This window comes from Aphelocoma coerulescens, chromosome 1A, assembly GCF_041296385.1.
Source record: "Aphelocoma coerulescens isolate FSJ_1873_10779 chromosome 1A, UR_Acoe_1.0, whole genome shotgun sequence".
Taxonomy (NCBI): Eukaryota; Metazoa; Chordata; class Aves; order Passeriformes; family Corvidae; genus Aphelocoma; species Aphelocoma coerulescens.
In genome coordinates this window covers 11,071,959-11,086,684 of record NC_091014.1, presented here as the reverse complement: position 1 = coordinate 11,086,684, position 14,726 = coordinate 11,071,959, and the positions used below count along the sequence as shown (strand labels likewise).

The 14,726-nt window shown below is 34.8% G+C and overlaps 1 protein-coding gene across 12 annotated transcripts in view; it reads right to left on the bottom strand.

The window, feature by feature from the left end:
- The window catches only part of CACNA2D1 (calcium voltage-gated channel auxiliary subunit alpha2delta 1), a 368,603-nt gene that overhangs the window by 96,051 nt on the left and 257,826 nt on the right, over positions 1-14,726 (bottom strand). For all 12 annotated transcript variants that reach the window (XM_069035534.1, XM_069035542.1, XM_069035561.1 and 9 more), the window contains exons 8-10: positions 4,504-4,573; positions 3,639-3,689; positions 2,482-2,581 (exon numbers count right to left, since the gene is read on the bottom strand). In XM_069035534.1, the coding sequence (XP_068891635.1) occupies positions 2,482-2,581; positions 3,639-3,689; positions 4,504-4,573 (221 nt within the window). The remainder of the gene's footprint in view (positions 1-2,481; positions 2,582-3,638; positions 3,690-4,503; positions 4,574-14,726) is intronic.

Below are 14,726 nucleotides of genomic sequence, written 5' to 3'. Positions count from 1 at the left end.
CACATCTACTTTTAAGCTTTCTTTCCCTAGGAATGCCTCATATACAAGGCACAGTTTGTTAAATCATCCTGTCACTTTTAAGAAGTGATTGACATGAGCTTAAATCCATGTCTTTCAGTTGTGCACATGAATCATCGCACATATGGGTTTTGTGGGACAACATCTTGGCAGAGGTTAGCAGTGAAGCAGCTCTCTAGTAAACTCACTAAAGACTCTATGGTTATTAAAACTAACAAGCCAGAAAACAACTGCCATATTTTAGGCCAAAAGATCCATGAGGGAAAGAAAAATTGTAGATAACTTCCAGTTAGTGTTCACATACCCACATGCTAATGTTGTGTTATCTGAACATTTTCACCTAGCTTTTTGGACTTTTTGGTTAGCCAATCATGTCTAATACTGAGATGCTTCAGGAGAAAATGCTCTTAAGCAAAAAAATGCAACATATTGAATAAATTTTTAAAAAATATTGAACAAATCTACACTTTTTTCACCTTGAACAAAATGTTTAAGTTGATATTTTGGGTGTTAAGTTTACTAAGAATGCACTGGAGTTAGACACGAGGTATGCCTTCTCCATTACGGAATATTTTGTGAATCATGATAGAATCATAGATCTATTTATGTTGGAAAAGACTTTAAAGATTATCTAACTGTTAAACTAATCCTTTCAAATCTTTAAAAACCAAAAGACATATTTAAAAATAAATCTTTAAAAAATGACCAAACTTCTGTGTTCACTTCTCTCACTTGTAGAATGCCTTTTAGTAGTATAACCATTTTTTTCCTATCTATAGCATATGATTTCCTGTCTGTTAGAGAAATAAACTATAGACATGTCATAACACAATTCCATTCATAAATCATCTGAATACATGAAAACATAGGTTACACAAAAGTAATTGCAATACTGAAAGGATCTAATAAAGACTTATAAATTATAAGTGTGCAACACACCAAATAGCATCTTATGAAAGATTTAGAGACATCATGTTCTATTATGCACATTTCTGTGAGTGTTGCCCTCCTCTGATGATGAAAACAGCACAACCAAAATGTCCTCTTGGGTTCTTCAGTCAAATTTCTGATGTGAGTCTCTAAAATGCATTCATTCAAAAAAAAAAAAAAAAAAAGGCTCATATATTGTAAGTAAAAAGCCCCTGGTAAAATGTACTGTAGAAAATATTTGAGGATTTCTGTTCCTTTTTTGACACAAATCCCAACCTTGAGGCCTCACAAGAATAACAGGGAACCTTACTGAATAAAATACCCTACGTAAGGCTTAGCATTAAGATACACTGTTTCTGATCACCTTGGAGCAAAGGTAACAAAAGAGTTTGAAAAGCTCTGTAAATCAAGAGGTAGTAGGGGTTCAGATTTTCCAGCAGTGAAAGCTGGGAAAGTTCCACTGAACATACTAATCAATTTCCATCAGTTTAGGATTACAAGCTTTTTTTTTTTTTTTTTTAATCAGTGAAACTAAGATTTCAGCTCCCCAATACTGTTACAGGGAAGTTTATTTCCTTTAGTAATAATAAAAAACATTAAAAAACATTAGTTTTTTTGTTTTTGTTTTTGTTTTTTTTTTTTTCACTTCAATTTAGACTAAGGAAAATGGCCTAAGGAAACACCACAGAGAGTAAGATCTTATTTGCTCCTTGCAGAAAGTTCTAGTTAGATTGTCAGCAAACCATGAAGCAATAAGTGGTTTTAAAAAAGATTTCTTTTAGTTATATTTCAGGCTGGCTACAACATGACTCTACAGGTTGAAAATTATCTCCAAAATCATTTCAGTTACTCATCATTGAGGCTGTCTCTTGTTATTAAGAATATCTCAAGGTTCTCAAATCCTTAGAATCAAAACTCTACAGTTGAACAGCTTAATAAAAAAATTAAAAAAGCCTTGCCCAAGACTAGAACATGACATCCAAGGTATCCACCTGAAAATGGAAAGTTGCCCATACTTTCTTCAAGGATTTCCCCCTCTATTTTATTATTTATTATGAGAAAAATTGTTTTCCCAGCCATCAAGCTGCTAACTGTAGAACTTCTCAGCTACATTTCTTGGGCAGGTCAGATATATGGGTGTACATCTTCTTTATGCATCAGACAACATGAGCAATCCAAATATCTGCTGTGTAGAAAACCTGGGACCCAGCAATTATTTCAAGAGAATTTGCATATACTAATCTAATGGAAGATGTTTCATACAGACCACAATATTATATTGGAAAGGAGAGTTTGGCCATGCAGATGTTTATTTAAATTACTTTTGCCCTTCACCCAAATGTATATATAATAAAAAATCTAGGACATTCAATTTATTTTATAACCAAAAAAAAAAAGCTATGTGTGTCATTTTGCAACATATTTTAAGTCTCTTTGCAGATTAACATTCAAGTATGCCACACCTGGTATTAAATATAGTTTGCTTTTGGCTTTGCTGACCATGCAAATTTTGTGGAAAGAACAGATACTCACTGAAACTACATTCACAAAGTCATCATCAGACAAGGTCTCCAACATCTCAATGACCGACGTGCGGATCAGCTTCAATGTTAATCCACTGACACTCCCACTCCTAAAAAAATTCCACAATAGAAAAGTTGAATTTAGCAAATGTTATGTAAAACATAGAGACAAAGCTCACCCACCAGCACTTCTATCAAATTTCACGCTAAAATTTTCATTTTATCTCCTGAGTTCTCCAAGTCATTAGTGTTATTAAACTATTTATAATTATTAAAATAAGTCCAAAACTGTCAAAGTCCCAGTCCTTTGTCTTAGATGAGGTCATAATGCTACATCCTTTACTCATTTCTTTTCAAGATATCTGAGTTTACCACCTTCAACCAATGCATTGTCTAAACATTTTATACTCCTACACACAGATTTACAGCTCTGGGCTTCCAAAGACACAAATGACAGCTTGTTTGATTCAAGGCAAAACCTAAGCTGAAGTGAAGAAATAACAAATGTTGATAAAACTCACTGCTGATATGAAAGCACTTCACCACATGTAAAAGCATTAAATGCAAATTCTACGCCTGAGAAGCTTTTCAGCATGAAGCAATCTGACACATCAAGTTCAATGCTCCCTTCAGTCCCTCAACATCGCCTACATCACAGAAGCCTTGCTGAGGCAGAGAGCTTTTATTAATTTCTTTGCTCACTTTCTAGCAATATCTTATACTAACCAAACTTGGCAATTTTGAAATCTGTATCATAAAACACACAAAGTCCACATACATCCTTAACCTTCAGGCTCATGAAATCATTATCACATTTGTTGTAATGCTTCTAGTCATTTATTTTTAGGTTTGTGCTTTCCAACAAATCTTGGCATGCACATGAGAAATATTCACTTCATTGCTGAAGTAATTACTAAGTTGAAAACAGAAAAATAATAAAGTGATTAAAAGAAACATTTCCTTGCTTCCAGTTTAAATAACTTTCAGGTTTGGTTTGAGCTTTTTGGAACTCTTTTCTATTATGTATTTATTGTGCTCGTTTCAAGATTTTTGAACCTTGCATACCAGGACCTCTTCTCTCTCTATTTTTCAGCATATAGAGATTTGTTCAATATATCAAAGTATTTTTATCCCTCTAATGTCAATATTCAGACATTAAACACTTACGCATCAACTAAAATAAGCATGTCTTTGGGAGATGCAGCTCCTTGGATATACCTGAAATAAATAAATGGTATGAATGACACAAATTTGAATACACGCTTTTGTGTATGTGATGGAAGACACTCTGTGATCTCTAAACTCAAACTAGCTGAATCAACAAAATCCTCTTGTTGCAGCTAATAACTCAGGTGTTTTTATCTCCTCTCTTGCTTTGTCCAGTAAGTAAATCTAAGTCTAAACCACATTAGTCTGGAGGTAGGATATACTGATCAAAATTCATTGTTTTCACATAACTGAAAAACAGGAATGCTATTTCAGAGCTAAAGATCTTGATGACAGATGAATTATTACTCAGCCCAGCTTAGGCAAAAATACTTCATTCTTTTGGAAAAAATATATCCAACTATATACAAGTATCAATATGCTTTATGTCTTCAGAGGCTTACATTAAAAAAATCATGAGAAGTAATCCCACTGCTTTCCCATCTTTTACCCATCTAGCAATTTCATTGCCGGTCTAAACCACTGAGACATATTTTTAAACACTTGCAGAATTCTGGAAGAATGGTTCAGTCTAATACTCTGGATTGTATTTGATTTTGGCACAAAATCAGAGATTTTAACACTTATTTGATAGTTATCCTCATATGAAAAGTCCATGTAATACAATAGTACAACACCTATATACTGCATAGCACAGAGTATAATTTGAAAGTTGTTCATTCAGAAAAACTAACTAGTTTTAAAAAGAAAAAAGCAATATCTAAAAGTAAGTACTATTAGAAACAAGCAGAAAAAAATATTTTTACAGTAATACCTAGAAAGTAAGTGATTATATATATACCAAACCTTTAAAAAGAAAGCTTACCATGGCCTTCTGCGTACATCATACAGGTCTATTTTGTTAGGAGTTCGACTTTTGTCTACCCATGGGGAAGCTAAAAAGAAAAAAAAAATGTATGGAACAATATAAAACTTTATCTCAAGTATTTTACTTAAAACAATATAATGAATCAGAACAACAGACTTAGCACTATACAAATATTAACATTTTGTATGGATAAAAAAAGTCTGTATTTGTGTAATATGTTGTTGAAATACCTAGACACCCTTATACATATTACCATGTAATATAAGGCAATAAAACTACATGTATGTGTGTGTATATATGTGTGGGGTATGCCCAGCCCCTGCCCTGGAGGGACATCTGCTGAGATAAGGAGGTTGCTCAATCTCCCAGCAGAACTCCCCTGGAAAGGCAGCCACTTTCAGTTACGGGGAGAAGACAAACCCGGAATCCTCAGGGAGACCCTATGCAGATCCTTGGTAACCCATTGGCTTTATCCTCTGACACCCACCCCCTGTATCCCTATAAAGCCAGCCCCCTGCCCCCATGAGGGCAGAGGGATGCCCGTCCCTGGCTCCCCTTCGCCGGAGTACGGATCAATAAAGCTCCCTCATGTGGAACAGCCACACGGGCCTCTCATCTCTCCCTGGTCTGGCCTGGAGGTGCCCTGCAGAGCTGAGCTGGAATCACGAGCTGACAATCACTGAAGAGCTGACAGCCTCTGCAAGGGCCCCTCTGCCAGCAGCTGAGGGGAGACACCGGGCCTCGGGAAGACGATTCCTTTTGGGACCATCTCCCCGGACCGGTCACCTCTTCCTGGGTCAGAGCTACTGACCCCTCACCAGCTGTCATATATGTGTATATACATACATATGTGTATATACATACATATGTGTCTATACATACATATGTGTACGGCTAAGTGTGTTGAAGAAACAGGTGCTGACTATAATTGACCCCTGATTTCAATGGAACCAAACATTCGACCCAAGTACTTCAGACTATGAAACAACTTTTTTAACAGCAACACATTTAATTTTAAAAAAAAGTTAATTATTGCTATATATAGTAATGGTATCACAGTTATGAGATACCAGTCTAAAAGTCAGTTATGAACCTAAATAATTGTACACTGACTCAAGAGCTTTAGCTAAAAAATGCACATTATAAAAGTAACATGAAAATAGCATATTCTCTAAAAAAAAAGAGAGATGTAAATATTTATGTCTCCTTAAAGAAAATGCTAAGAATGATAACCTTTTGCAACTGTTTGATCTAGGCTTTACCAATATTTTCAGCAAGGGGAGGAATTCTTTCCTTACTGAAAAAATGGGTCTTTCAAAACCATGTGACAGCTTAACGAACACAAATAAAAATGTGAAAAGTTACAGGGAATGAGATAATGTTCTGCAATTTGTTCTCTCACTGTATGCCAGGAGCCTTGGGGGAGCTATTTCCTGACATCAATCATTTTTCTGTCTAGGAAATAAAGAAAGATATAGGCAGCTCCAGGATTCTTCATGAAAAATCATATATCTAAGACAAAATGGAAGAATTATATCTCCACCCATGAATATAAAAGAAGCCATCAGCTTTGAGTAGCTGCCTCTTTTTGCATTTACAAAATGAACCCTTTTCTAAGTGACCAAACCATGAGCCGGCTTATCACTTAACAGAACCTTTAAGCTGGGTGTTACCCACATTTAGCAGTACACATTTAGCAGCCACAGAGAACACTGTGTACTGCTGCACAACAAGAAAACCTCAAAATCTGTACCAGTATTGTCTATGATTTCAGACTAGACCACCTGACTGGTCCTTTGGGACCTGATAGTATAAGAGTATTGAAAATTTTCAGAAATGAGAGAATTTAATTTATTGAGACAGATATATGTCAAAATTCTAACTTAAGTATCATTAATTAGATATGTACAGGTTAAATTCAGCAGTATTTTATGAGCCTACAAGGTTAGCACATGCTCAGTGATGGATTTTTTGTCTCTTTCCAGGCTATCCTTTCCATAGGAATTTCATCTGAAAATCCATACATTCCCCGAGACTTCCAAAATCTGCATTCAATGTGCTCATTTCAGTTTGTATTATGAGTGGTTGAGATAAAATTGCAAATATAAATCAAGATACTGACTAAGACTGCTATATCTTTGCCAAAACTTTCAGTCTTTCCAGTGACATCCAGTAAAAGGCTATGCCCTACCAAATATGTCCGTCTTAATTGACACCTGTCTCAGACAATCTTCATAAACAGAGAATTATCTCAATTTATGATTTGGATTTATTTCAAAACAACAGAGAAAATTCAATTTACATTGCTAATGTTACTTTAGTTTACATGAAAGGTAAATTCAACTCCTTAAGTGCATTCCCTAAAGTGAAAGGATGATGGTTCAAAGAGAATTTGAATGCAGGAGCTGAAGAAGGGTCCTTCTAACATCATATACTACTGTGACAGTGAATGCTGACAGAGGTAATAATTTAAAACTGTATCAATGTTCTAAAGGCACACAGTATGACAGAATGGCCCTTTAGCTAACATAAATTATCTACTGAAAACTATCATAGGAACATTTAGCTAGAATTCAGCTGATATCACAACCTTCACATCCTACCTTAAACTACAGTGTAATTTTTCTAAGTGCTAAACTGAAATTTACAGAAATATGGGTTAAAATTTCATTTTAGCTGTGTAACAGAAGAGCACAAGAAATAACTCAGCTATGTTTTTTATGCAAAATTTGAGAGCTACACATACATGTTAATGTAATACCACTCGACAGGTAAGCATATCACATCCTTCAGGCTAACACCAGTTCTCCAGACAGCAAGCACTTCAGAACTGGGCCCTTTAGACCAAACAGTGTGTGTAAAATATTTCAGAAACATATAAAGGCAAAATTTATACCAATCTAAACACCAAAAAGTAAAATTTGAATGCCTGAAACTATCCCTAGTATTTCCAAAAGTACCAAATGTCTGTGTAACAACACTTGAGGGGTTTTAACTGGAATACAAATCACAACAGCACATTTAAAAATTCCTTCTTTCCTTTGGTTTTATTTCTTAAATATGGAGAGGATGCTCAAAACTTCTAGTGGAGACAGTAAAATGAAGCCTGTGAAGATAATTTTTTCAAAACTGATCTACAGCAGAATTCTTTAAATTAAAACTTGAGCCGCTAAGCCTTGGACTCAGTTCTACCATAGCTTTTCAGTAATAGCCTGGATTGCAATGAGGCCCAAACTGTCCCTTTTTGGCTACATCTATATTAGCAGGTTGAAAACAACAATGGAAAGGAAGCCATTCACCAGAACTAAACAAAAACTATAATAATGGTCCAATTACACACAAAATAAACTGAGCAGAAGCCACTCAGCACACTACTTACAGCCTATCTGATCCTTCTGGAGATTATTGTGAATGGTAACACAGCTTTTGTTTTGGATAGATAGACACAGTGGTGAGCACAACAACTAAATTCTACTTTTTGCTCATTAGCATGGCTCTTTCAGTACACACAGTCCTGGAATGACTGCCAGCAGCTTCAGGGAGATCTGGAGAAGGTCTTTAAAAACATTATTTATTACCATGCTGTTAAACCACTATTTCCTGTGCCACATGTCAATAAGTTTTGTTTTCCTACTTAATACATTATTTTCTTTCCAGAAAAATATAACAAGCTTCTCCATGCTTAAGTTTCCATGACTGCACAACTTATCACAGGATATTAATGGGTGCTGAATCATACACTAATTAAGATATATAAAGTATAATGAGAAAACATGTTCTATTGATATTTCTGATGGTTTCTACAACAATTTACATAATCTAGTAGAAAGCTTCTGCAAGGCTCTGCATACCACAAATAAGGACCCAGCCCTTAGTATCTAAAATTTAATTCACACCAAAGTGCTGAATTCCCTCTTCAACATCAAGAATTAACGTGACTAAATTACTCATTCATCCTAGTCTCTATCTGGAATAACACTTTTAATTTTAGATGGCTTTGAATGGCCTGAAATCAATTCACTGGTTTTAGTAACATTCTGATTATTTATGGATAATATTGAAATTGTTATTAATAGGAAACTGAAATTCCCTTGCAATATTTGATTTCCACTTAACAATTTTAATTTATCCTGATTTATTATTTTATAAAACAATGATTTTTTTTTTTTTTTTTTTTTAAAGATGATAAATTCTTTCTGTGCAAAAAATAAGTGTGCATTTATAGTTATACAGGAAATAATTAGAAGGGATGGAGAACACTGAAAGAGATGTGTTGCTTTTCTGGTCCATATAAAGAAAACAGTATAAAGCCATCTGGTGAAACTGGCTTACATCTTACTGACAAAAGCTATTATGTGGTCTAAGATAAAAGCAGAATGAAATAAACAACAAAAAAAAAGATTAAACTTTTTCCTCAAAAACCTAAATTGATCAAGGATTTTGAGATTTACAGTTTTGTTTATATAACCTATTATTTAAAGTGTTTTTGTCAGGTGTTTTGGAACCTGGCTCACCAGTATCTTCAAGAAATCAACCTCACCACATTTCATTGTTGCATATGAGTATCTTTGAACTCTGTCAGCACGGCACAGTTCTCTGGTGCATACATTAGGCTTTAGTCATGTTCCCTTTTGATGATATTCTTGTTTGGCGTGTGGATAGATTTGATACTTTATAAATTATTCATTGGATTTGATATTGCTCCCACTTCTGTTTGCATTATTGAGATACAGGACTGGATGTATTTCAAGCAGGAGTAAGCCATGCTTTTCTGTTATTTCTGTACATGTAGAGTGGAAATCCTCAGTTTTGTTGATTACAAGCAGAACCAATTCATGCACTATAGAGATTGTCACAGGGTAGAGCCTAAATGAAAATATTTGTTAGGAAAGGATTGGCTACAATCTCCCATTCTGAATTCATGAGATGATTCCAGAGCCATAGGTGAGTCATGAGGGAAACTCTTCTGAATGTTCTGCCCTGTTCTACTGGTTAGGTGTGCATGTGCAAGGAACAGAGAGGCAGAGATAAATTATTGACAGCTTTACATCCCTTTACATTATTAACACATTTGAGAAAAGAAACTAAAAGCTGATAACAAATGCCAATTATCAAATCCCTGACCTCATCCTCTTATTTTGACTCGAACTCCAAATTCTATCTTGCTTTCTCTCAAATTAACATTCATGTGGATATTCAAAACAATCAAAACTGCAGACAATTCCCTGAGACAGATTCAGTAAAGTCTTCCTTAGATGGAGCAAAGGTACAAGTTACAGCATGTACTTTACTGACAGTTTAATTTCATATTTCTTTTAATCTTTTAGTGAACTTATGTGAAGAAACCTGCATTCAGATATGTGATAGTCCAGACTATTTGAGAAATGTGATACTCCTCAATTTTCTACCTAGAATAAAGTCAGTTGAATTTCAGTGTAGCAGCAGCACCTTTGTAGAATTCCTTTGCTATTTTTCAGTAAAAGGTGAGACATGGTAACTAAATATAAGAACCAGCCATAACATTAAAAGCCCCTAACATTAATCAACATAAAGTGTTTTCAACTGTTGTATTTAGTGTTCAGAATATTTGTATCATAATGATGCCTTAGATAAGTGGTTAGTATCATCCTCCCAAGACAGAGATTGCTACTGACCAACTCTATGCTACCACACCACATGTTCAGTCAGGACTGAATGCAGCCATTTCTTTATGATTTTCTTCTCCTAGAGACTGAAAATTGCCAAGACCTTAAAATGTGTTCAGGTAAAATCTATCTAACCTAGACAGGTCTGTGCAATGTCCTTTGTAGCACCATCACCATACAGAAAAGAGAGGATAATAATCTTGAAGTTATTTAGAATGTGTTACCCAGTTGGTAATGGGTAATTACCTTATGGGCAATACTGCACTCAGTTTTATTACAAATCAGTTAAGCAAAGATTTGATATGGGAATAGTCCATACACAAACAAATCTATTGATTTTTGGTCCCAATGTACAAAAAACCCCAAAAGTGATTAGAATGTGCAATACATACTGCAGTCTGCAACTTAAAATTAGCCTCTTTCTGTTATCTTATTTCAGAGGCAAACATTTCTATTTCTGCATGTATAAACTGAATTTCATCCTAAATGTGTTGCTTGAATTAATTTCACCTGGACTAGTGACCATGTCCCCAAAGAGAGCTGGAGTATCAGGGCTTGAGGAGAAGCAAGAAGATGTTTTATTTGATCTATTGTGGTTTTCCTTTTTCTCCTATAAAAGCAAATTCTGGAGATTTAAATCTGTATCATAAAGACACAGCGATGGCATGGATTTCAGCATGAAGGCATGGTGACCTGTGGTATGTAATTTCATTAATTCACTAGAAATAGCACATTATCCTGTAACTGGGTGGATCTGCTTGTGTAACTGCAAAATTCAGCACATCAGTTTTGAACAATGAGCCACAACTGAACTTATTTTTTGTATCAAGAAATGAGGTTGTAGTGAGGTGGATGACAATCTCTTCTCTCAAGTAACAAGTGACAGGACGAGAGGAAACAGCCTCAAGTTGTGCCAGGGGAGATTTAGATGGGATATTAGTAAAAAAATTCTTGCCAGAAAGGGTTGTGAAAACACTGAAATAGGCAGTCCAGTGAAGTGGTAGTCACCACCCCTGGAAGTTCAAAAAATGTGTGGATGTGGTATTTGAGGACATGGTTTAGTGGTGAACATCATGGTGGTGGTGGGTTGATGTCTGCACTTGATCTTAACGGTCTTTTCCACCAAAAATTCTATGATGAGTATGGTTAGATCCAAATCTCTTTCTTTCCTCCTAGATCTCAAAGAAAAAAAAAAAACAACAAACAAACCCCAAAAACAACAAAGTGAACACTCAAAGAGACTTATTTCTATGAAAAAGTGGAAGTAGCCAACTCACACACACTAATTGCACTAATTGATAATTTATAAGCTGCATTACTAGGAAAGTGTTGTGATTTTCCTTTGTTTGTCTACTTTAAAGGCTCCTTTAAATGTTCAGCTGTTAACAGGAACTAACAGCTATAAAATATAAAACCTTTTGCAAAAAGAAGAAAGTGAAGTTCTCAGTTTTTCAAGGCTTTTGATTCATTTTGTATGGATTTTTTAGCCTTTCCAGTCTCTTAGTATCTGCTTCAGTAATTACTTTCTCTGGAGAGTTCAATATCATGGCCACAACACTATTGCTTGCCATTAATTGTTAACACAAGAGCAGCTGTGCACAGCAAGTTCTTCATTTGGAGAGATACCGTTTTATTTTATTAGAAATTGATTTTTAAAGCTCTTCTATTATTAATTTGTCTAGGCAGGGAATGCTCTAGTAGCTAAGTGAAACTTGCTTCACTAACATCTGGAAACAAGTTAAGTTCTTTCTTTTTTTTTTTTTTTTTTTAAATGAACAATAAGAGATAATCCTTATCCAGATAGTTCTGCTCTATCTATATTTTTAGTCCAAAAGTTTGAAGACTTTAAGGACAAGACTGTTTTTCTGGAAAGTCATCACTGAAGCGCTGCTTTCTTTATCTGTGAATTTTTCCATTTGTTACCTCGTAAACTCAAATTACATAGGAATATCCTAGTAAAATACTGGCATGGGAAATGCAAAGAGATTTTTCTCTAATTAATTAAAATTCCCATCATATTATATCTACTTATAATATAGATAAACAAAGGAAGAATATATAGAAGGCAAGACTACAGTAAAGAAAGGGAAGAACACAAGTTCTTTTCACTGTACTCTTCAGTACTGATATTGCAAACATTCAGAAAAGATTACCAGAGCTGCTGATATTTAAACTGAATTTAAGTGTGAGTTAATGAATAAAAATGCACACTCAATACTAAAAGAATTGTTGCTATGCATACCCCTGATTGAATACCTAACCTTCAGAGGATTACTGAAGAAGTCATTTTATCTCTCTATACCTGTTTCTTTTATCTGCAAAAGGAGGACAGTGATGTTTATATTAGTTTTTTAATCAGAAGTGTTTCATGGATGAAAACTTAGGTGTGTTTTACATGCCCTGCAGCACATATATTCCATGCAGCATAGCACAAAATAATCCAGGTGTCACTGAGAACATAAAGTGTTCCTGGAATAAAACGAGAACTTTTTAGTACTTAAGAAACACAACAGCATTCAGTGCTGCCCATTGGGAAAAGCTGCCAGCACATGTTGTCCCTTTGGACACACCGTGGGGCTGTCTAAAGGATTCCAATAAAGCTCTGCCTCATCCTGTTTAATAATACAGATACATCCTAAAGCTGAGGGAGCAGATGAACTTAAGAAACACCTGTATATGTGATTAAGACATGGTCAGATACACTTAATACAAGTAGGGTCAAATGAAGATGACAAGTATGTGTGTCTCAGTTATGTGGTAAGAGAGCAGCTGTGGAGCTGCAGGTTGGACTCTGCTTTCTCCTCTGTGAAAAACTGCCCAACAAAAATATTCCACAAAGACAACAGAGAGAAGTCACAGATCTATGCAGAAGCTTGGGAGAGTGGAAGACATACCTTTTGCCTGAAATATCATATTGCGAATGCAGGTTTTCAACTGAACTTCCCAACGGCCCTTGTTAAATTTCCAGATATAAATGGGAAGATTTGGAACAGCTGGGGACAGGATAGTATTTCTTACTCAGTTTTATTTTTGTTATGAATTGCGTCAACTTTTTGGATCTTGACCAAGCATGGCACATTCCCACCTTCAGGACACCGCAGACCAAACACTGTCACACTGAGCCTAGGTTCAGCATTTCTTCAGAAAAGATGCTGAATCTACTCATGCACCATCATGCCACTGTTATGAATATATAAAAGTCACTTACTTAAATCAGAAACTATCAGTACTATCAGTCTCCACATCAGTATAAACCCTTTCTAGTATAACCCTTGGAAAAATTATTATTTAGTGTACTTCCCTGAGAGAGCTGAGTCAGTGCTGCTGATCAAACAGTTTTTTACTAAACGTTCATCTAAATCAAGACTGTGTTTTCATTTGAGTAATACTATGTAACCAATTTTTCTTAACTAAATTCATTACTGTAACTAGAAAGCCTCCTATATCATATTTAACTGCAAATAAATGTCTGCTGTCTGCAGTCCAAAAAAAAGCATCCTTTACCAAGAATCTGAGCATTACAAAACAATGAAATGAACAACAAGAGAGGTGGTATCTGGTAAAAGGCACATGAATACAAAGTAGTTTTGAAAATTTGTTTAATTAGAAACTGCTACAGTGAAAATAATATGCCTCCCATTGCAGTATTTTAATGCAACATTGATTAACAATTGTAATCCTAATTATGTCTATAATTAAAAAGAATTTAAAGATTAAAAGAGGAACTGGTTACTTTGTACCTACACTTCCAAGTAGCCCACCAAAAAAGTTGTATTAAATTGTTCTTTTAGGTAACTGCTTTTTATAACCTAGTGGTCAAATTACCTGGATAGATGCCTCACAAAGTGTAAGTAACTTAATATCTGTCAATTCATATTAAAATACTTTAATTAAATTAATTCATTTTTGAGCAACAGATTTGTCCAGTGCTGTGTGGTTAATTATAAATTAAATCTGAAGCCTGATCTATATTAAAGTACATTTCTGTCTGCACAGCACCAACAAATCCCAACCTGTGCAAGCCCATAGGGATTCAAGATTTATAAAATGGATTCAAGATTTATAAAAAAAGAAAAATTTTCAATTGAATTGCCATTAATTGTTAATTTCAATGATCTTGATAAAACACTGCCATATTACTGCTTTTAGTTTGAATCAAAAACTACTGAAACCCTCTGTCTGGACTAGAATTAGTCAAGTGTCATCTTAAAATGACATCTTAAAAGCCAGTACCAGGTTCTGGAACTAGACTTAAAAAATAATTAGGCAGATAGATGTACATCCACTAGTACTGAGAAGAAAGTGATTCAATATTTATAATAATTTGTGCTCTCTTGCCCTATCACAGAGAATCCAAATTTTGAACTTGGTGACTCACAGTTCTATAAACCTCCTCTGGTTTTGTTTACTGTTTCCATAATACTGAATTTCAATAGTGTTTGCTTAAAAAAGCCCCACAAAATAAATTTCAGCTTTCTTTCATAGCACTTTTGAAAGCTGGATCTAACTCTTGAGTTATACATAAATTATGGAAAACTGTTTGCTTGTAGGCAAAGACTGAAAATTTCTAATATT